The sequence below is a fragment of the Amorphotheca resinae genome (genome assembly GCF_003019875.1).
Source record: "Amorphotheca resinae ATCC 22711 unplaced genomic scaffold M430scaffold_1, whole genome shotgun sequence".
In the NCBI taxonomy this organism is placed as follows: domain Eukaryota; kingdom Fungi; phylum Ascomycota; class Leotiomycetes; order Helotiales; family Amorphothecaceae; genus Amorphotheca; species Amorphotheca resinae.
The window spans coordinates 2,660,951-2,683,231 of NW_020194471.1; the positions used below are offsets into that span (position 1 = coordinate 2,660,951).

General features: G+C 50.6%; 5 protein-coding genes across 5 annotated transcripts; 4 read left to right on the top strand and 1 right to left on the bottom strand.

Moving 5' to 3' along the window:
- Positions 1 to 65: 65 nt before the first annotated feature.
- M430DRAFT_47039 (hypothetical protein) lies at positions 66 to 8,260 on the top strand (the record flags this gene model as incomplete). The annotated part of the gene is made up of 10 exons (XM_024867894.1): positions 66 to 320; positions 378 to 464; positions 571 to 628; positions 678 to 1,011; positions 1,063 to 1,594; positions 1,654 to 2,182; positions 2,268 to 5,171; positions 5,225 to 6,981; positions 7,032 to 7,349; positions 7,406 to 8,260. The coding sequence occupies 10 exons, from the start codon at positions 66 to 68 to the stop codon at positions 8,258 to 8,260; spliced, it is 7,629 nt and encodes a 2,542-aa protein (XP_024725507.1).
- An 811-nt stretch (positions 8,261 to 9,071) lies between these two features.
- On the top strand, positions 9,072 to 12,025 carry M430DRAFT_32517 (hypothetical protein). The gene is made up of 5 exons (XM_024866189.1): positions 9,072 to 9,184; positions 9,392 to 9,538; positions 9,587 to 9,894; positions 9,944 to 10,354; positions 10,533 to 12,025. The coding sequence occupies exons 1-5, from the start codon at positions 9,122 to 9,124 to the stop codon at positions 11,671 to 11,673; spliced, it is 2,070 nt and encodes a 689-aa protein (XP_024725508.1). The 5' UTR covers positions 9,072 to 9,121; the 3' UTR covers positions 11,674 to 12,025.
- Positions 12,026 to 14,550: 2,525 nt separating this feature from the next.
- M430DRAFT_24363 (hypothetical protein) lies at positions 14,551 to 16,800 on the top strand (the record flags this gene model as incomplete). Its single annotated transcript, XM_024865052.1, has 1 exon — positions 14,551 to 16,800. One exon carries the CDS (start codon positions 14,551 to 14,553, stop codon positions 16,798 to 16,800), a length of 2,250 nt encoding a protein of 749 aa, XP_024725509.1.
- Positions 16,801 to 17,938: 1,138 nt separating this feature from the next.
- M430DRAFT_32520 (hypothetical protein) lies at positions 17,939 to 18,544 on the bottom strand. Its single transcript, XM_024866190.1, has one exon. It carries the CDS (start codon positions 18,484 to 18,486, stop codon positions 18,322 to 18,324), a length of 165 nt encoding a protein of 54 aa, XP_024725510.1. The 5' UTR covers positions 18,487 to 18,544; the 3' UTR covers positions 17,939 to 18,321.
- Positions 18,545 to 19,934: 1,390 nt separating this feature from the next.
- Positions 19,935 to 21,951, top strand: M430DRAFT_47044 (hypothetical protein; the record flags this gene model as incomplete). Its single annotated transcript, XM_024867895.1, has 2 exons — positions 19,935 to 20,408; positions 20,467 to 21,951. 2 exons carry the CDS (start codon positions 19,935 to 19,937, stop codon positions 21,949 to 21,951), a joined length of 1,959 nt encoding a protein of 652 aa, XP_024725511.1.
- Positions 21,952 to 22,281: the final 330 nt, after the last annotated feature.

Sequence of the window (22,281 nt, forward strand, 5' to 3'; positions counted from 1 at the left end):
GATCCGAGAAAAGAACTGCTCCATTGGCTTCCTACCCATCCGGCTCACTTCAAAGAGTAACGAATATGACAGAAACTTTCAGGATTCCCACGGAGGGCATCACCACCGGTGGTGTCCTCAATTCTGATTTCCGCGTTCCTACATGCAAAGTCGAGCCTATTGCCATAGTTGGAATGGCATGTCGCTTGCCTCCGGATATTTCAACCCTTGGCGACTTCTGGAACTTCTGTGCTCTTCGGAACAGTGCATGGTCGGAAAATGACAAAAGCCGTTTCAACAACTCGGCTTTTTGGCACCCGAATCCTGAGCGGGAAGGGCGTGTATGTTAACTTTCCAACTAGAAACAATCTTCACTACCAGATAATAATGTTTCAAAGTTCAACAACAAAGGGGGCCATTACTTGAAGCATGACCTCACCTGCTTCGATGCACCGTTTTTCCATATCACTTCCACCGAAGCCAAGGTCAGTGGGTATGAGCCTTAATAACTTCTCGTTTGCTTAATGGCAACGGGGCAAAAATGGTCTCTACGAACCTTTGCTGACCATAGATGCTATTGATGAACTTTAGGCTATGGACCCTCAGCAGAGGTTCCTTCTTGAAGTGACGTACGAGGCCATGGAAAACGGTACCTGAATTTACCTTCTTACTGAAAAGTTTCTAACACTCTTGAACAGCGGGAGTTCCCATGGAGCACCTGGATGGTGGGAATACTGCTGTTTACTCTGCAAACTCCTTCTCGGATTATGGCCACAGTCTGCTTCGAGATCCGGAGACAACTCCTAAATTCACTGCCACTGGTTGCGATCCTTGTATGTTGGCCAACCGAATCTCTTACTTCTTCAACCTTAAGGGCCCAAGCATCACGATCGATACTGCGTGTTCTTCCAGCATCACTGCCCTACATCTAGCCTGTCAGAGCTTGCGCACGGGGGAATCTTCACACGCTATCGTGTCTGCTTGTCACCTTAATATCTCCCCGGACACCACAGTCTCATACTCATTATCTCAGTAAGTATTATGGTTGTTGTATTCTCAGAACGCTTTCACTGATTGGGTCAGGTTGTTGTCGAATGAAGGTAAATCGTATCCTTTCGACCAGCGAGCCACTGGAGGCTTTGGCCGTGGGGAAGGGGCTGCATGTGTCATACTCAAACCTCTCAGTGCGGCTATTGAGGCCGGTGACAACATCAGAGCGATCATTCAAAACACTGGCATCAACCAAGATGGCAGGACAGTAGGAGGTATTACCGTCCCTAGTGTGGCCTCCCAGGAAAGCCTGATCCGTTCCTTGTATAATGCACGAGGACTTGATCCATTGGAAACTAGGTATATTGAGGCCCATGGTACTGGAACAGCTACTGGTGATCCTATCGAGGTTGAAGCTCTTAGCAGAATATTTGGCAAGCGCGACTTCAAAGCTGGTCCCACATATCTTGGATCGGTCAAATCGAATTTCGGACATCTCGAAGGAGTCAGCGGGCTCATTTCTGTTATCAAGACAGCCATGATGTTGGAAAGGGGGGTGATTTTGCCAAATACCAACTTCGACAGTCCAAATGAGAAACTGCAATTAGCAGATCGCAACTTTCAGGTGAGATGATAATTGGCATCATGATTCCCGATTATGTTGTTAACGGTTTCAATGTTCAGGTCCCTGTTGCTATAACGCCTTGGCCCAAACCTGGAATCAGGAGAGCCTCGGTCAACAACTTTGGCCTTGGTGGCTCGAACTCTCATGTCATCCTCGAGCAAGGTCCGCCGAAGCCAATTGGTATCGTGTCTAGGAACCGTTATATCTATGTCTTGTCCGCACAATCCGAGTATTCCGCGCGACAGCAAATGACGCGGCTTGCCATGTATTTGAGAAAGAATCCAATAATGTTCAACAAGGATTTGATGAAAAATCTTGCCTATACATTAGGTGCTCGTCGGTCTATGTTTCCTTGGAAAGTTGCAGCAACTGCAATAAGTTCCACTGAACTTGTTGAGAAATTGAGAAGTGATGCACTCGTGCCAATCCGGTCCTCGAAGAAGCCCATGATAGGATTCATCTTTACAGGTCAAGGTGCCCAATGGCAAGGGATGGGGCGTGAGCTTCTCAGCCATCAGGTTTTCGCAGCATCAATTATCAAGTCGGAGACCATCTTCTTGGAGTTGGGAGCGACATGGACTCTACGAGGTAACGCAAGACCCCATAGTCACTACTACTATCTGCTGACCAAGTGAAGATGAGTTATTAAGAGACCCAGAGAACTCTCGCCTAGGTTTACCTCACATCAGTCAGGCTGTGTGTTGTGCAGTTCAGATTGCTTTAGTTGACTTGCTACATTCATGGACACTGCAACCGTCGGCAGTCCTGGGTCATTCCAGCGGCGAAGTTGCTGCGGCCTACGCGGCCGGAATTCTACCTCTTGATTCATGTGTTGCCATTGCGTATCATCGCGGGATCAGCACCATGAAATTGAGAAACACATATCCAGACTGCCGTGGGGCCATGATGGCCGTCGGATGCGGTGAAACCGAGCTACAAGAGCTGCTACATCAAGTGAAAGCTGGAAAAGCGGTAATCGGTTGCAAGAACAGTCCTTCAAGCTTTACTGTCTCTGGAGACCATGACGCTATCATCGAGCTCCAAGAATTACTTAATACACGGAACCTTTTCAACCGGGTTTTAAAGGTCGACGTCGCCTACCATTCGCCTCATATGGAGCTCGTTGCGGACCAGTACAAGGATTCTCTTGGTAGTATCACCACTGCCTCATCAAACGTAAAATTTTACTCTTCGACTATTGGAGGACTACTGGAGCGGCCCAGCTTAGACGGTGAATTTTGGTCCAACCACATGACAGGCCCCGTTCTTTTCTCAGATGCTCTACATGCTCTATGCAGTTTCTCCGAAACTGTGGATGGACAAAGACGTGGGATAGAGATCTTGATTGAAATTGGTCCTCATTCAGCATTGAAAGGTCCCATAGAGCAAACACTGAAAGGTGCTTCACTCAGTGGTAACATCGTTTACGTTCCGTCTCTGGTACGAGGCAAAGATGCCATTCAAACTACCCAGGATCTAGCAGCAGGAATTCTCATGAAAGGTTATCCTCTCGATATTACGTGTGTCAACTTTGAGGGTGATGCCAATCAACTCAATCAGATCTCTGTGCTGGCAAATCTTCCACCATATCCTTGGATGCACTTAGAAAATTACTGGCATGAGTCCCGGATTAGCAAATCTTACAGAACAAGGAGCAATCCTCACAATGACTTGCTAGGCTCCCCTGCCGCTGATTTCAATCCACTGGAGCCTCGATGGAGAAATATACTCAGGCTTAATGATGTCCCTTGGCTCCGTGATCATCGTTTGCTGTCTGAGACGGTTTTCCCGATGGCAGGTTACGTATCAATGGCAATTGAGGCCGCACTGCAACATGCAAATGTTGACGGTGAAGAAAGAGAAATATCGTCAATCAAGTTACAACAAGTATCGGCCAAGAATCGTCTTATATTATCCGAAAATACCGGACATGAGATTCTCCTATCTTTACGTCCCTACCGTCTGGGACCGGAAGACCAGTCAAAACAGTGGAATGAATTTGTCATATTCTCTTGCTCTGAAGAAATGGGCTTTTTGGAACATTGCCGAGGGCTTGTCTCCGTTCAGCTCAAGGTCAAATATTCAGATCAGACAGGCACTAGTTTGACTGAAGAAAGTCAAGGAGCTCTATGCTCGCATGACAGGAATGCCATTTTCGGCCACTCCATGGAATACTCCAAGCTTTATAAGGAGCTCAAATCGATTGGGGTGCAATACGGCCCAATATTCCAGGGGCTCACAAATATCCAATCCTCTGGGTATTTTGGTCGGGCGCGAGTGACAATTCCGAACACAGTGAAATCCATGCCCCTTGAACACGAAAGCACCTATGTGATCCATCCCGCTCTTTTGGATATATGCCTCCAGCTAATGTTTCCTCTTTTGACCACGAGGCAAACCGGTCTGAAGAGGCTATACATGCCCACTTTCATCGAGGAAATAGAGATCAGTTGCCCGATGGATCAGACGGCAGGCCATCAACTAGACCTACAGGGAATGTTGACAAAAGACTCTGTGGATACGCCGGTCTTCTCTATCTCTGCTCGCGAGTTAGATACACAGTCCGCCAAAGAGCTGATCTCTATCAAGGGATTGAGATTAATCGGCCTCTCGACACAAATTTCGACCTCAAACGAAATTATCGATCCATATTCCAAGCTGAAGTGGATGCCATTTCTTGATATGCTTACCCCATCACAATATAGATCGCTGTTTTCCTCCTCCAGAACCATAGAGTTTGAAGAGAGATCTCTAATTAGGCTACTCAATCGTGTTTCTTGCTATTATCTTCGGAATGCTCTTAAACGGATATCTGAGAAAGGTGGATATTCAGGCACACGCCACGCCAATCTGTACAAATGGATCCAAGATCAAGTCGGTGGGTGCTCCCGCTCCGACAGCCCATCACTAGGACAAGAGTCGATATCGAATGATATTGACGAGCAAGTTCCTGAATACGTTCAGCAAGCCGAATCGTCTGGACCTGTTGGGCAATTCCTTTGCAGGATTGGAGAGAATCTTCCCAGTATCATTAGGGAAGAGGTTGAGCCCTTGAGTCTAATGTTAGTGGACAACCTACTTGAGAGATACTACGAGGAATTACTTCCTCTGAAGAGTCGCCTATATCCTGCAGCGGCATCCTTTGCGACCTACCTATCTCACCAGTTACCCAACCTCAGGATTCTGGAAATCGGTGCTGGAACTGGAGGAGCCACTCTGCCGATCTTGGAAGCGTTGAGTCGCTCAACCAATTCCTCACCTCCCTTCGGGTGTTATGACTTTACCGACATCAGTGCGGGTTTCTTTGAGAAAGCAAAGAAAAAGCTCGCAACCTGGCAAGATGACATCAATTTTCGAAAGCTTGATATTGAAACCAAACCTTCAAGTCAGGGGTTCATCGAAGAAAGTTACGATTTGATCATCGCGGCAAATGTCTTACATGCTACTGTTAACATGGAGAAAACCATGAAAAATGTCCGAACACTTCTTAAGCCTGGTGGAAAGTTACTTCTCCTTGAGATCACTTCGCCAACTGTCACCGTCTTCCCGTTTGCTACGCTTCCTGGGTGGTGGCTAGGTGAGTAGTTCATGATTCCTTCCCGCTATCTTTTCATGCTTATCTTGTCTTAGGTGAAGAAGACTTCCGTCAAAGCGGGCCGACACTGTCCCCCTCCAGTTGGAATCAGGTTCTCCGATCCACAGGATTTACTGGGATTGAGGCAGAGATTCAGGATTACCCAGATACTACTGAGCATGAGTGCTGCATGATAGTCTCTTCTGCCTTGCGGACGGGAACCATACGACATCCTGAAAACTTAACAATCATATCCGATAGCTCTGAAGGGATCTCAGAACAGCTCTGCAGCAGTCTTCGAAATTCTTTGGGATTTGTTCCTGAGATCATCTCACTGGAGTCCACCTGTTCTCAGCAGACTGATTCGAGGACGTATATATTTCTGGAGGATGCCAGATCACCTCTCCTTCGCACTATCAATGAGAAACAATACAACGCTCTACAAAGACTCTGTCTGGCCAGAAACATTCTCTGGGTGGTGACTGGAGGTAATGAAAGCTCGATCAAACCAGAGAACAGTATGCCTCTGGGATTGGTTAGAAGCATTCGCAATGAGCAGCGCGGCCTGAAACTTGTGGTGTTGGATATGGACCCTGAAAACCGACTTTCTGATATAGAAGCTGCCGCAACAATATCACGAGTCTTCTCACATGTTTTTGGCTCGCATCTGGGATCGATGGGACCTGATGTCGAGCTGGAGTTTTCTGAGCGTGATGGGGTGGTCAGGATACCCCGATTCGTCCCAGATACCTTGATGAACGAGACTATGACAAGTATTCGCGAGAACTTTTTACCCAAGGTTCAAGAGTTTGAAGAAAGTCGACCAATAAAAATGATATTCGAAAAGCCAGGTGTCTCGAAAAGGGTGCTTTTCCTTGAACAGGGTTACCCGACAATGGCTCCAGCGCATGATGAAGTTGATATACAAGTGAAGGCTTGTGGAATCAGTTTCCATGATGTCCTCATGAGTCGGGGTGAAATTCCTGGCGAGCTTGGATACGAGTGCAGCGGTGTCATTACTGGAGTTGGACCCGGCGTGAAACATCTCACCATCGGAGACCGCGTATGTGTGTTAGCAAAAGGAACCTATGCTTCATCCATCCGTTGTGCTGCAAACAGCGTAGCTAAAATCCCGGATGGGATGGATTTCACTACAGCAGCATCCATTCCAATGGCTTTTGTCCTGGCCTATTATTCTCTCGTCACCGTTGGAAATCTATCTCACGGCGAAAGTGTACTGATTCATCGGGCTGCTGGCGGAGTTGGTCAAACAGCGATAGCTATCGCGAAGCTCCTTGGAGCTGAAATATACGCCACAGTTGGTTCTCCAAGCAAAAAGCAGTCCCTAGTAGATCTCTATGGGATTCCGTCCGAGAGGATCTTCTCCTCCAGAGATACTTCCTTCCGGCACGATATCCTGAAACTGACGCACGGACGGGGAATGGATGTCATACTGAACCCCCTGTCCGGGGAAAGCCTGCAGGAGACATTGAAATGCCTGGGAAAGAATGGGCGATTTGTGGACATCGGGAGGAGAGATGTCTTAAATGACAACCGGCTGTCTATGTCGCCCTTCAGCTTCAACGCAACTTTCTCCGCGGTGAATTTAGATGCCTTGATTGAAGACAAACCGAAACTATTGAACGGGATCTTAACTCAAGGTATCGACTGGTACTCCTGCGGCAAACTCAGTGTCAAGATGCCTGTGACCATTTACTCCATCTCACAGGTAGAGGAAGCATTGAATGCAATAGGTAGCGGCGAGACAATGGGTAAGGTTGTGGTGGACTTCAGACCAAATACGCAACTTAAGGTGAGATCCTAATCAAGTGGTAAGTTTATGCTTACTAACACATTATCTAGATAATAGCCAGTGAACAATCCAACCCCGTCTTTGATATTGACGCATCCTATGTTGTTGCTGGCGGCGGTGGCATTGGACAAAGTATCATCCGCTGGATGGCCCGTAGAGGAGCCAAGAATTTCATTCTCATCTCTCGAAATGGCCTCAAATCTGGCAAAGTCCAGGAGCTGGTCTCTGAACTTTTACCAAGGGGAATCAGGATAGACGTGTTCCGGGGAGACGTCGCGAATGACAGCGATCTCGAGCGTATTCTAACCGAGAGCTCCAAATCTCTTCCTCCGATCAAGGGAGTCATACATACTGCAATGGTTCTCAAGGTAAATGCTCTTGAATACAGAACGAACCAAGACTTTATACTAACTGGCCTTTCAAGAAAATCTTTTTTGAAAAAATGTGTCATCGTGACTACATGGAGGTGATCAGACCTAAAGTGGAGGGCGCTTGGAACTTACATCGCCGTTTCCGAGACAACAGTCTTAAATTCTTCATCATTATCTCTTCAGGTACCGGTGTTGTTGGAATCCCAGGCAGTGCAGCCTATGGAGCTACCACGACGTACCTCGGAGCCCTTGCCAGACTGAGAGCTTCAGAAGGACTTCCAGGAGCCTCACTTGATTTGGGACCAGTGCTTGGTGTTGGATATATTGCTGATCAGCAGGAACGGCAGAACATAATTGAGGAGAATTGGGGCAACAAGGGAATGAACGAAGCGCAACTTTTCGCTCTTCTGGAGGCTACTATCATTGGGAAATACCACCAGAGCTGGGATCAGGAATGTTTCACCTGCTTAACTCTACCGCCTCCTCTTGAGCCCTTTTGGTTTGCTGATAGCAAATTTGCGCATTGCAGGCCTCGCAATATCACTGGCGACCGCAAACATCCCAGCAAAAAAGGGGCAGTCTCAGATCTTCCAGCAGCGCAATTGCTAGCCCAGAGCAAGTCCCTAGATGAGGACGAAGCGATTATCAAAAGCAGTGTCATCTCGAAATTCAAGTCAGTGTTATCACTGCATGAAGATGATATTACTCCATCAAAGCAGGTCTCTGATTATGGTGTCGACTCGCTTGTCGCTGTGGAGATCAGAAACTGGATTGCTCATGAGTTCGACGCTCGACTGAGCCTCCTTGAATTCATGGAGAGCAGCTCGCTCTCAGACCTGTCGAAGAGAATTTCCCAGAAGTCTGGGATCGTTGCCGACAATCAGAAGCGATATGCCAGCAGCGCCTGATGGTATAGAGCCTCACGTTACAATAGGGTTGGCCGATATGCGATATTTGTGATCGGCATCGGCTACTCTCCATCATTCCACCTTGGAACATTCACGGATAAGCGTTTGCTATTTTATCACTATTTCGTGCAGATAAATAGCACTCGCCAGTCGCTCGTTATATAGAAAATAAGACTTTCTATATGGCTTCAATCGACAGCTGAGTGATCTCTCATTATAGACCTTCCCATAGGTCAGTACCTATTGACTGTCGAAGATCTGTACGATGAGTTTTTGAAAATGTAGGTATGTTTTCAACACAGAAACTGAACCCTGTCCTTGTATCATTTTTCAGGAGTAAGGATATAAATTTATGTCCGTGGGAGCGAGTGAAACTGGCCCAAAAAGGGGGCAAAAAAAAAAAAAAAATGCAGAAACGCAAAAAATGAGTTGGTATCTAAGCAATGCTTAGGGTCGTGAACTCAAGAGAAGACTCTCTGACGGGGAGTCGAACCCCGATCTCCCGCGCTTTGCCAGTTAGATGACAAGCGGAAATCATGACCGTTAGACCATCAAAGATGTGTGTTGCTTTAGTTGTTTTCGTGATTGATGGTGGTTTTAAGGCGCGTTAAAGTTAGGTATTTTAGTTAGATTCTAAAAATCATGTTCGAGCCTTTTGTGGTGCTTCCCCCACTCTATTGACGCCTTAAAAATCAATGTTGGTGCCTCAGCCTGACAGGGTTGCCAGCCTTGTAGCCTCGCGCTAATAGAATACACCAAACGAACAACTCCATCATGAGGCGACTGACTGTCCTACCAACACATCGAACCTCCAACATCAATGTCGAGAAAGAGCTCTTCGTTTACGCCAAGGTGGCCAAGATGTCAACAGGATTTAAAGAAGTTGATGTGACAAATTTCTCCAACCAACAAGGGTGGCGTCGGGTGAGCAGAAGGCTCCTATATTCATTCCCCTTCAGTAGCCTCTCTACTCCGCAATCCCTTCATGGAACAAACATCTGCCCTCAGTGTGGCACATTTAGATCTTAAAGCGCTGTTTTTTGTTACCTATCTTCTTTAGGTTCCTGGCAATACATAGTCTCCATTTCTACTCTCCATTTCAAATAACCTTAGCAACTCTAACCCCCACAGTTTCCCGCTCAGGACGATTTCTTCAGTGGTTTGACCGTCCAAGACGATGATCTGTTCATCCACGACGACGATGAGACCGATTCATCACAGCCACCCGGTATTGCAGAATGGCGATCGAACCTAGTCGCCCTATCTCAGAGATACAACGTGAGGAGTGTTCTAGTTGCTCGGAGAATGGATACTCATATGAAATAGTTTTATTTTGCCGCCTATCGAGATAAAATTCATGTTACGATACCCCGCGGACTCAAGCAAACACTGCCCGGTACACCTGACCTCGTTCTACCCCTTCCTAGATCCCAGAAAGCCATTCGAGTCGGCGGGTTCATCGACCCAGCGCGCCCACACTGTGTGAACAACATGATCATTTCTGATCTGGGGAGTCACGAGATTCTCTTGATGGCCTTCGATGATGGCGACGTTATAGCATATTATACGCATGCTATTGTTACCGCGATTGAATCACGGAATGATATGGGAAGCGAGGTTGGCATTATCAAGCCGTGAGTCTTCGTGCTCAAGACATTGACGGGCGTACCTGATTCCGGATAGGCTCTTCCATGAGAACGTTGGGGCCAGCGCTTGGGGACTGGCTATCCATGAGCAATCACGCCTCATAGCCGCAAGCTCCAATCTTCGCGAAGTGACCGTTTTCATGCCTGCTTATACTACCGATGGTGACCCACGAGTTGAAGAGTTTCTCCAAGACAGTACATTCCCGGAGTTTCCACACCTGCCCGAATCGCCCTCATACCGAAAAATTAATAGGAGAAGGGTCATGAAACTGGGCATTGAAGGCCACAATGTCCCAAGCTTAAGCTTTGCTAGTGATGTTGATGGCGAAGCACGATCAATACTTGCGGCAGATATACTTGGAAATCTCTGGATCTTTGATATATATAGCGATAAAAGGCAACGACTACCCGGTGTGCACCCGAGGAGCGCCAGAGGAGATGTGCCAATGTAAGTGCTCTATGGCCTGTTGTTTATTTGATGTATTGTATTTATTTGAGGGATCGATCCGAGGTCTTGTTTATTCCCCTAACAAATGCCCCATATCCAACTCGAGTGAGAATCTACCACCATCTTCTTTCTATGGGACAGTTGTTCTGACAAAGTGCTAACTAACCAAACGTTTCAGGGGCTGGGGAGTCCTTGTCTTGCCGCTGAATGCTTTCAAGCATACGTCGACCCCGCATGAAGCACTCGGTGTACATGATCTGAAAAGTGCCATGTCTGTTGTTGAAATAGGGGGAGAAACAGAGCGAATCTTCGACGTTACTTCTCATATCCGACTCCGGGACTCGTTCAACTATGACCCTTCAGCACCTGCCGTCCGTCTTGGGCAACCTACTCCCAATACAGCAAGCCCGTTGATACCGGAAGAAGATGAGCCTGGGAATCTAACTGAGGGGGACGCTACTTCAGAGGAAACGGATGCTGAACCTTCGGAGATGGTAACGGACTCTTCAGATGAAGAGGGTAGGGCGCTCAGCATTTTGGAATCAGAAGAAGATGTTACAACGGTACTGGGACTGCTAATGGAAGGGCCCAGCGATCCCGATGCGGATTCTCCAGAGTCCTCAGTTATGGATCGCAGAGGGAGTGATATGGACTACTTTCAATGCCTGGTAAACATGAATCCGGCCCTCGTACCAATGCCTACAAACAAACAAACCCTCTTGGATCTGTTGGAAAAATACACCAAACTCGGATCGGAAGAGTTCGAAGCAATGACTCCCACGGCGGCCTCAGAAGATGAGGACATGTTTCTTCTCCCAGATAATTCAGCAATCCTTCGAACCTACCAATACGATGCCGAATTGATCCCGCCCTCCAGGTCCATGCCAAGGACAATCTGCAAGAGACTAGTCAAACAGAGCGCATCACCTGCGCCCTACGAAGTGCTACGGCCATTCGAACGGCTCAACCTCCTTGCTGCGATTCCACCGCTGTCTCTGGTAGTTGTAGCCTCCCAGGCCGGCAGGGCAGCGCTCCTCACCCTCACGCGGCCCGACGACCAATTCTCAGTCAATGGACCAGTGGTCACATTCCGAGTCGAGCGTATGCTCCCCAGCAACGAGCACCAGCACGCGGGCATCCGCCCGCCCATGCCACTGATGGGAATGGCCGTGTCGCCTGTGCAGACAGACGACATGACTGGAGCGAAGGAGAGGCGTAACGCCAGACGGTGGAGGCTAATTCTGCACTACCACGACCACACGGTGCTGAGCTACGAGCTGAGCAGGGACGAGCAGACGGATGACCTCATGGTTCTTTGAGTGATTGATTCAAAATGATGATTGCATTTTCACTGCGTCGGGGGAGCATGGAAGGTATGGGTTATGTATGGATGGGATTGGGCATGGAGCAGGGCATGATACCAGAGGGTTCTGATGGATGGCGTTACGGAGGCGCTTTGATTGATGGGGTTCTGAGAGCGCCGGGACTCTTCACCCTAAAGTAATAGCTCTGGATCTTCAAGAGGACCCGGACCCTTCTTGATTCAAGTGTGTTTTCATCCACAGTTCCATAGTAGTCGAGATGTGTAGGTGCGTAGTGGAAAGCGTGGGAGGGAGCTGAACATCTCAAATTCCTTGAGTATTTCGTCTCCTCCCCCCCATTATAGGAGAGCAATACTCAACCAGCCGTCCGCCATACAGAGGGGACGGAACGGCGACGAGCAGGAATCGCGCAGCGGATGTGTCTCTCGAGTATCCAATCCCAACAGCAAGCACGCAGGAACGCCGCAGTAGCCACACAGGCGTGCGCGTTTACTACAGTACTTCGGTACGTACCTTACTGATCTTACTGTATAACCAAAGAACCCCCGCCCTGCGCAGCCCCTCCACAAGCAACCAACCAACCAACCAAGGCACGGCGCAAGAAAACGAACAAACAAAACTCGTTCGTCATCATTAAGCTATCCCTGTCTGATTGATTCCATGGACTTGAGTTGGGTGGGTGTGATCTGGAAAAAAGAGATGCGATACGTAGAGGGGTGGTGATGCGCTCGGGGCGTTTAGACCAATGGGGGGTGTGGGCGGGGTTGGGAGGTGAGAGATGGGTGCAGTGCGCGCGCTTCAAGAGATTGAGGAGGAGATGCGGCGCCTGGGATTTCTGAGAGAGGGGAGTAAAGAGAGAGAGAGAGAGGACTCAAAGAGGGGAAATAAAGGGATAATAGAAGAATTATAGAAAGGAAAGGAAAATAGCAGAGTAGCAATGCGAGACGGCGGCGTAGAGGCTTCGATCGGATCATGAGGGAGGAATCGAGGATGATGTTTTGAACGACCGGAACCACTTTCTGCGGCGGGATGCAAGCGATATGCTGGTGCATGAGGATAGAATATAGTATAGGTAGGTAGGTAGATATGTACATTGGTATCTTACCTTACGGAAGAACATGCAACGGTACTGTAGTAGTAGACCACCATCAAGAATGCCGGGGCGAGGCGCAAGAGAGCGAGACTGACTGACAATGCCAACGTCTCTGACTTCTGAGCCTCGCAGATGCATGACTATCCGAGAGCGCCGAGGGTCTCAGCCTCCTATCTTTTTGTACGTAGATAAGGAGTTAGATACAGAGTTCTGATTTCATTTCACTTCATTGATCTGTTATGGGATGTAAGGTAGTGCGACTGTGTAAGGTATTCTCTCTGTGGCTCCCCCTGAGAATCTGAGATATCTTCTATATAATCACGGTATAACGGGGGGATGTGAATATGCGTATATGGGGGGTATATCTTACCTATCTTAGCCATATGCGGCTATATATAGACGGTATATCTCCACATACCGCCCGAGTAGCGGTATATACGACGCTAAACGGACCGGCAAGGGGGCGGCCGGCAGTGCGTTTCATACCGCAACACGCCTTTCCGCATCGGGCCAAGGAGCCAGGTACGCGATGAAGCCGATGTCTCGCTGTGCCGGGCAATGATCAATCGACGATGGCACGACGACGAGAGCTCACGACTCAACCATTCAACCACCATCAACGGCGCCAACTCCTGCTGGCCCTCTGGAGTGGCGGTGGTGTTACTTTAGCTTCCCACGAGGGAGAGCGAGAGTTTGCGCGGTCTGCGAAAACGTCTGTCTATCTGTGACTATCCTGTCTCTTACTCCAAGTATCAATGATTCCTCGCCTGCGCTCGACGACTCAAGACACATCACATCATCATCTATTCAAGGGGATATACATCTACGAACCTACCCACCTACATACATCCCTTACCGACCTCTCTTCTTTCCTTGATCCCTCCCTGGATACATCCCTCTTCCTTACGCTGTGCCTGTGGATAATCAATTGTGTGCATTCATTCGTCTTCTGATCCCTCTTCTTTGTCGAGCTCTCTCTCTATCTAACCCAACATCTCTCAAGGTATATATCCATCCATCCTATCCTATCCATGCCTCACCAATCTCTCTCCCTCTCTTTTCCCCCCCTCCTCTACAAACTCACGCTTCATGATTCTTACGTCCTGCCTATTAGGTGACCCCGAGACCATCCCCGTCTCCTCGACTTCGTGGGAGAAACAACCCTCGCTTCACCTTCTACCGCACGACCCTTCTCCCCCCCTTCCCAGCCTCCCCCGGCTCCCTGACTCTGAGTCTCCCTTCTCCCTCCTGCCTCAGACCTGCAACACTCATTTGTCGAACGACTCCCCCGAACCATTGTACTTTGGGCAGCCGGGAACCCGATCGGCGTCTTTGTTCTGTTCTGTAGATCTCCTGGTACAGGGCCGGCCCTCGTCCATTCACCGGCCCGCGTCGTGCTTTCGAATCATCGTCCACTTCATCCCATTCTTCCATCCATTCCTCCTTCTTTCTCACAGACCCGCCGCCCCCGCGACGACGACGACGACCTTCTCGCATCTTCGTCGCCTCCCTTTCTTTCCTCTCTTCTTCCTATCTATCGCTTTGTTGGAAATCTTAAAGTAGTATCGCGAGAGCGCTTGCAGTCCCATCGACTTCGGGGAGCAAGCGCGCTGAGGTTTTCTGTCTTCGACTACGTCGATATATCGTCCCCTCCCTAATTATGTCGCAATAAGCACCTACACGAGCTGTACGACGGACCACCCACGACGAGTCGGATTCATAAATTGCGCCCTCTCTTCGAACATCATAGGAGTTACGAACGGGAATCACGCGACACGATCATGGACCTGCCAAGTCCACAACACCCTCTGGACGACGCGTGCAGCGTCTTATACAATAATACCCTTTTTAGTTATTCGAGCGAGGGATACCTCCAATCTCTGGACCTGCAGAAGGGTGCGAAATGGGGTGAGTTGCCGATGGGAGTCCCGGTGAAAGGGGGCGTATGTGTCAAGACGACACCACAGAATAATACGGACGCCAGTGCTCTGTGGATAGTTGGTGGTTCCGCTGCGAATTCCAATTATACTGGGTTGCAGCGCTTCACCTTTGCAGATGGACAGTGGGAGACAATTAATTCCGACCCCCTTATCACGAAGAACCGACTCTACCATAATGCCGTCTATCTCAATGCATCCGATTCCATCTTGGTCTACGCTGGTACACAGGATGGGACCATGCAGCCCTCGACTCAGACCTTCACTATCCAGGCGTCCGAGCCATATACGGTGTTGGCCTTTCGATCCATGGCACCGCCTGCAATCTCGCCCTTGCTAATGCCATGGACGGACAGCCAGGCACTGATGGTCTACGGTTCAGAAGCTATGGTGTTCGATCCTGCCTCATCATGGTTCAGCTCCGGCGCCAACTTGTCAGAGCCTTTACAGAACACCTCGACCATCAAATCTGTTCTCATACATGGTGACGATGCGAGCAAGACCTTGTACACTTTCGACATGGAGGTCTCCCCCAATGTGGTGAATCGAACGGCGCTTGTAGACGGCAATGGAAATCCTATTATGAACTCGAGACCGATTGTTTCGAGGGCGCTGACGGGATCACCAGAGTGGGAGGAGAGATCGAACCGAGTGGAAAGAGATTTGACGCTCGGTGACTGGCCAGCTTATAATGGTACTTTAGTACCCACAAGCACAAGAACGTCTTCCTCGCTCGCCGAAGGCGAGAACGGGCTCGTGGTGATCTCTGGTGGGAATCCACAAGATGTACTGTGCATGTTTCAGGCTAGGGAGAATCGTTGGGTGAATGCCACGGCAGTACTGGTATCGGAATCTTCAACACACCATGGGTTGAATACGGCCACGACATCGTCAGCCTCGACTGCTTCGAAGGTTGCTTCGCCGAGCCAAAGTGCCGCCGGCGCCGCACCTCACCACTTCCCCACGAAAATTCTGGTGGCTGTCCTTGTATCGATCATTGGTGCGGCATTCATACTCCTGTTGGCCGTGTTAATCCTCCGGGTACGACGAAGACGGAAGCAGTTCTCGGAGGCTGGCCACCTGCGACGTGCGAGCGGCATCCCCAGTGATGAGAAGGATAGCTTAGAATTTGCGGATCGAGGACTCCCGCAGATGATTTCTGGTCGACAATTTCTGGGTCACGCGCCGCAAACATCACAAGGCTCGTACAGCTCAATGTCGATATTGATGGGCCGGGTGGCAGGCCATAAGAGGGGCAATGATAAGGGGGATGGCTCCGAAGCGAGCAGTCAGTTTAATAGCAAGTACAAGGCGGAGATTAGCAAGCCCATACTGCAAGAGAGATCTTTCGGTGGCTTGCCATTGCCGGCTGGTGACATGAAGGCAACTCCTTCTGTCGTGGTGGAGGATCAAAGCACACCGGATCGAGACCTGCCTCCCCCAAGACCCCGCTATAGTAGAGGCGGACGTGGCGGGAGTAGGCGAACGAGCTCGGGATGGGATAGGTACTGGTCCGGTAGTGTAAGCACGATGAATATTCTCGGGTTTGGTTCGAAACGGACCACCTATAATGAGGGATCAGATAGAGATTCGGGTTCGCTATATTCCGAACAGCGGCACCCAAGTCAGCTCACGCAAACATCGGCAACCGTGCCACCATTGAGAATCCCGGGACAGCCTGAGCTGAACCTTAATAGGGTGGTAACAGGGAGTCCGACAATGGCGCATACTTCAAGGAAATTCCCCCTGAGGAGCGCAATGTCGGGCCAAATCGAAAGATCCGACTCAGTGATTTCACATTCTTCCTACGGGGACGATGACCAACGAGATGCCTATTCCAGCGGCGTGCCCGAGAGCGTTCACGAACAGACTTCTTGGACACCTGTGGATGGACCGCGCTGGGATGAGCGGGTCCCGAGCAATACGCATACTGAAGGTGCGCATGCTACGCCGCTGCCACGAAGCACAGTTGGGGATTTCCCGGGCGATTTCCCAATGGACACGCCCTTCCCAGTGCCTCCGTCCACACGGCCACCGGCGCCGACATCATCGGACATGAGCTGGCTGAACCTGGGGGGTAACTCGAAGGACTAGGGAGCCGACTCCCGGATGCAGGCGGACTTGTATACATATAAAGAGCTGGACCGCGTCAGACATGAAGTTCTGACATTCTCTAATTTCCTTTCCAATTCTGGCATTAGCGTCGCGACTCCGCATGTGGGTTTCCGTTCATTCATTGCATATGCATTCCGTGGAAGCGGGTCAACAAGGGGACTGGCTGGCTTCGACCCCCTCCCACTGGGCGTTCTGAGGGTTCGACACTTCTCATTTGTTTCTTTTCTCCTGGTCCGAGAATCTCGTCGCGAGAGCCAGCATGATGGAGTAGCACTGCGTGTGTATGTGCGTGTGTGTGTGTCATTTTCTTCTCTATACCTCTGTACTTCTTTCTTCCTTGATACCAACCTGCCTCTCTGGGCGGGGACGAGCATGATCTGGATGGCAATGTTTAAACATGGATGGGTTCCTGTCGTTACCTCAGCAAAGGAAAGGAGGCGTAGCGGCTCGTGTAGGTAGAGAGAAAGTGTCGGTAGATATCGATGATGAAAATATAGTATATTACTACCTACCTACATGAAAGAAGGAACAGGCGGCATCAGCACCGGCCGTCCGATTCTAGTAATATGGAAGCTGTCATTGCGAACCCTGTTACTGCGCGTACTGCGCGTAAGTGTAAGTGCAGGTGTCATGTTAGTGGAGTAAAGTACAGTACATAATAGCACCACTCACGGCCATCCCGCCTACCTAGGTACGGGATCTGGATCAGGTCCTCTGAAATGAAACGGCGCCTTCCCACGGAGGCGGCGTCCTCTTCCCTTCCCTTCTCTTCTCTTCTCGAATAATAAAAGAAATAATAATAATTATTACTCTTTCCCGTCCCTAGGTACCTAACTAAGTACATACTCTGTACCTACCTAGGTACCCATTATTATTTCTCCCCAACTCCAACCCTTCTCCCCCCCTCCCCCCTGCGAAACAGACAAAGAGAGAGAGATCCCGAAGCGCGAAGACCCCGAAATCGCAGAGCCTCTAACAAGATGAGTAAGTTGTAACTAAAGTAATAAGCGAGCGGCGCCCCGCCTGCCCGGCAGCCAGCGAGCAACGACATCGCGGCAGCGTGGGGAGACGGGGACCGCTGATTGGTTGCGTGATTTTTTAACTTTAAGAAGGGAGGGGTCCTTTGGTGTAGTTCGTCTGTGAGACTGTGACCTTACCTGCTAATGCTATACATAGTAGATGAGAGATTGCCGACCCGGTGGATGGATTGGATGGATTGGATGGATGGATGGATGGATGGATGGGTTGTTGCTTTTCCGGGCGGGGCGAAGGGCTTGTACGACTACGGAATGAATGAATGAATGGCTTCTCAGCGAGGGAGGGAGCCCGGAGGGGGGGGGGACGGGAGATGTATGTACGTTGTATGCAATGCATGCACGCATACAGCACTCGGGACTCGGGTAGAAGACGGTTTTGATACCAGGTCCCCTTGTTGCATGAGCTGTGGGATGGAAAGACATATGTGAATGTAGAGCATGACTTATACTGGAAGATTCATCTCTATGGAGGAGGGAGGGAGGGTGGTCGGTTGATGAGGGAGCTCCGACTTGAGCGCATGGTGGGGGAGGAGGGACGGAGGGACTGACTGACTGACTGACGGAGGGGGGGCGGGGCAGGCGGGCGGAAAGTGAAAAGAGAGGGAGGATTCGTAGCGAGAGTGTTCATGGCTGGGATATGTTTTGATTTTATTTTTACTTTTATTTTGTTGGTTCTGTTGCGGCACTGTGGGCTCAAGGTGAAGGAGTTGTATATGGCTTCTTTCTCTGTCTCGAGCGCTCTCTGCTGAGGAGAGAGAGATATTGGAGGTAAGGTCTGTAGAAGAACATTGGAATCATAGGTACAGAATGAAATATAAAGCAAAGAAACAAACCAATCCCACGCGAAGAATCACCGCTGACCCTCTTGCCGTCTTCTTATACCTTACGTACCGTTAATCACAAGTCCGTCCGTCCCCTACACACGTCTCAACCTCAAAAGGGTCACGCCTCGCCAGCCGGATCAGCAAAACCCCCGTCCTGGCTGGGGGACTAACTGACAACTGACTACGACTGTAACTACTGTGCGCTCCGTATTCCTGGGCCTGGTCTATGTACGGAGCATGGCGCAACCTGGGACGGTGGTGGGACTTTGGGTCGGTCCTGGATGTTCGAATCTCGAAGCATCGCATCGGTCTTGTCCGCTCTCAGGATTAGCCTCCCGTCCTTCGCCGCTCCATCGTTGGTTGGTTGGTTGAGAACTTGAGGGCAGGGAAAGAAAAAAAGAAAGAAGCAACGCCACGAAAATATAGACAGGCCATCGAAGAGGTCTCTTGAGTCTTGAGCCTCGAGTCTTGACGCTTCAAAAGTCGAGCTCACGGCAACTCAAAAGCCTTGAATCAAGGGTCGAATTACAGTAGTAAGGACCTATCTACCTAGTGACAAGAATCTCGCCGTCGCCAACTCCGCTTTGCCTTTCCCCACTCGCTCTCGACACGACCACACACTTGTTACCCAAGTTCCAACACTACGCACTGGCTACTCTGTGCGGACCGTACGCTCTTTACCCAAGACGTCCCTGAGGTCCCCGGCCTTGGATCCCTAGCCAGGACGGCCAGCCGGCTGGACAATTCTGATTCTAACTTTGCCTTCGACTACCACCGTCGATATTTTCTCCCCTCACCTTCTCTCTCTCTCCCACCCACTACTCGGTCAATCAATCAATCAGTCAGTCAGTCAATTCTTCGGCGAGAGCCCTTCTTCGCCTCCTCTCGCTGGTACCATCCGTGTCTTGCTCTCCGCCCTCATATGGGAATCACCTTAATCCCGCAATCGCCCACCGCCCACCGCCCCTCCGTATCCGTGCTTCGTGTTGAACCCCGCGACGAGATTTGCATCGCTTCCCGCATGGACTGACCTACGCCATTGTCATCGTCACTATCAGCACCGTCCTTATCTTGGGGCCCGCCAAATTCTACATATAACGTCCCGACGCTCCCACCACCGCGAGTCGCACACAATCCCGCGGGGCTTCCTGCGAGCTCCCCTCCCGCCATGATGGACTCTTCGGCCGTGTGGAATAGCCAGGACCCGACCCTCTCCGTGGCGTCGCAGGATGACTTCCAGCAGTTCCTCGACATGGGGATGAGTAACCTCGGCGACAGTCTGCAATTCGATTTTCAGGACTACAACAACCACCAGCAGGGCCACGGATCGCAATTGATGCACCAGAATGATGGGGACCAGATCGGTACGCGGATGGATGAAGGGCATGGCGCAATGGGGCACGATATCACGATGCACGAGCATATGCCTTCGATGTCCACGGCGGGGAGCCACCCCACCATCCCGGGCCCGATCGACGGGGAACCCTCGGGCGAGAGCATCGTGGAGTTGGATGCCCAGATACAGTACTTGCAGCAGCGGAGGCAGCAACAGCAGCAGCAGCAGATGCAGGAACAGCAGCGGAATTACTATGCCCAGAACCGAATGATCCCGCCCACTCCCAACAGCATGGAACTGCACGGCTCCAACTCCCAATTCTACCCGCAGTCGGATCCCCAGCACCAAGCTATGTATGAGAGGTATCGGATGCAAGCAAAGGATCAGGAGGTGAGTCGAATATTGGAGCTGCGGGGTTCATCCGGAACTGGCTAACCTGGTGGGATAGATGGCCTTCACCCCGCTCGTATCGCCTGCTGTGACTCCTCTCGATGCACACTTCAACATCCCCGAATATACAGTTCCAGGCGCGTACTTTAGTCCTTTGAGCTCCCCGGCCCTACATGCGCAGAATGAACAGGCTTCGGCGTATGACCAGCGACATTCCGGATCGACGAACTCGCCAATCGACCTCAACCTCGACAGCCACTCTGCGCCCGGAAGCTCTGTGATTCTCTCGAGGAAGCCCAGCAGGAAGGCATTGCAGCAGAAGCCCCGCAGTACTCGCTCAGTGCGGCAATCCCCAATTAGCAAACCACGCAAGGGGGGAAAGAAGAGTTCCGGTTCCGCCATCCCTAGCCAAGCTCTCGGTGATATTCTGGAACCCTCAAATGCTCAGGTTGCCAATTCAAAAGCGACCAGTTCATCCCACTCGACAGCCAGCACAGAAGAGTCGGAGAATGGCTCAATATCTCCTGAACACCTGTCAGATATGGCGCCGCCACCGGTTCCGCTGCCGGGATCCGCGGGGAGATCGCCCTATATCCAGGCACAGAAGAATGCCAGAGCGGAACGCTTGGCTCTTGGATCGCCAGCTACCCCAGCTTCACTTATGAGACTCACGCAATCACCGGCTTCCAACCAGCCGGTAACAACCGAAGATATGGATATAGACGACCGGGCAATAGAAGGATTCAGATTACCCGAAGCTGCGAATGCTACCAGACCCCCGACCTCCCGGATGGAGTCACAGTCGGATGGCCAGGTCACTCCCACCTTGAGCGCAGCAGGTGCCAAAACCCCCGGGCTCCAACCCTTACCTCCCCCTGCCTTCGCTCGGCCCAGAATGTCGATATCGGCGAGCCAAAGCCCCCAGATCGACCCGATGAATGGAGCAAATGGGTCGTCCCGCAAGACGCCCCAACTCGCTCCTCGCGGCTCCAAGAAGCGATCCGGCAGCTCGGTGCTCGCATCGCCCGCACTCCTACCCAGGATATCACCGAGTATAAAACCACTGCTTCCCGGGGGTGGATCTGTGTCTGAGGATACAGCCTCCCTTCTCCTAGCGTCAAAATCAAATTATCAGAATATTCTTGAGGGTACACATCTTCCTGGAGTCTCATATCCCACGGAGCTCTCGACAAACCTCACATCAAAACGCACATCCCACAAGATTGCAGAGCAGGGTCGGAGGAATCGCATCAATTCCGCGCTGCAGGAGATCGCTACCCTACTACCGCGCGCCTCGAGCAAGGACAGTGGTGGTGAGAAGAGCGGCAGCGGTGACGGCGGCGAGGCTCACGAAGGCGGGACCACGAAAGAAACCCCCCAGAGCGCAAACAGCAAGGCGAGTACCGTGGAGCACGCCATCGAGTACATCAAGCAACTAAAGAAAGATCTCGCCGAGGCGAACAAGAGGGCCGAGGAAGCTGAAAAGCAGCTGGCGGCCAAAACCAGCGCCAGCACCAGCACCAGCACCAGTACCAGCACCTAGAGGGGGGGTGATTCTCACGGCTTTTTTTTATACATGCGGCGTGCCTCTTCCTTTTTTTTTTATCCCCTCCCGGAGTTCGGGAGTCTGTGATATAATGAGTGATACCTGGCTACCTTACCTACCTTATGCTTTTCTGATGGCTAGACGCGGATGGGCGGGTGGATATTATAAGAGGGAGGGAAAGGAAAGAGGGCCTTGCTACTAAGGAGTTCGAGGATTGGAGGGTTGGTCGGCGGTACACCAAACAAATATTGACCTTACTTTACTTTACCTCTGCGGTTGTCGTTGTTATTTATGTTCATGTTTAGTAACATCCTATCTATCTAGCAG

Excerpts from the sequence above, each read along its gene's own strand:
- M430DRAFT_32517 (XM_024866189.1), top strand. The coding sequence starts at position 9,122 with ATGTCAACAGGATTTAAAGAAGTTGATGTGACAAATTTCTCCAACCAA. Across the intron at positions 9,185-9,391 it reads ACCAACAAGGGTGGCGTCGG|TTTCCCGCTCAGGACGATTT; the intron begins GTGAGCAGAAGG and ends TAACCCCCACAG. Across the intron at positions 10,355-10,532 it reads GCCAGAGGAGATGTGCCAAT|GGGCTGGGGAGTCCTTGTCT; the intron begins GTAAGTGCTCTA and ends CAAACGTTTCAG.
- M430DRAFT_32520 (XM_024866190.1), bottom strand. The coding sequence starts at position 18,486 with ATGAACACTCTCGCTACGAATCCTCCCTCTCTTTTCACTTTCCGCCCG.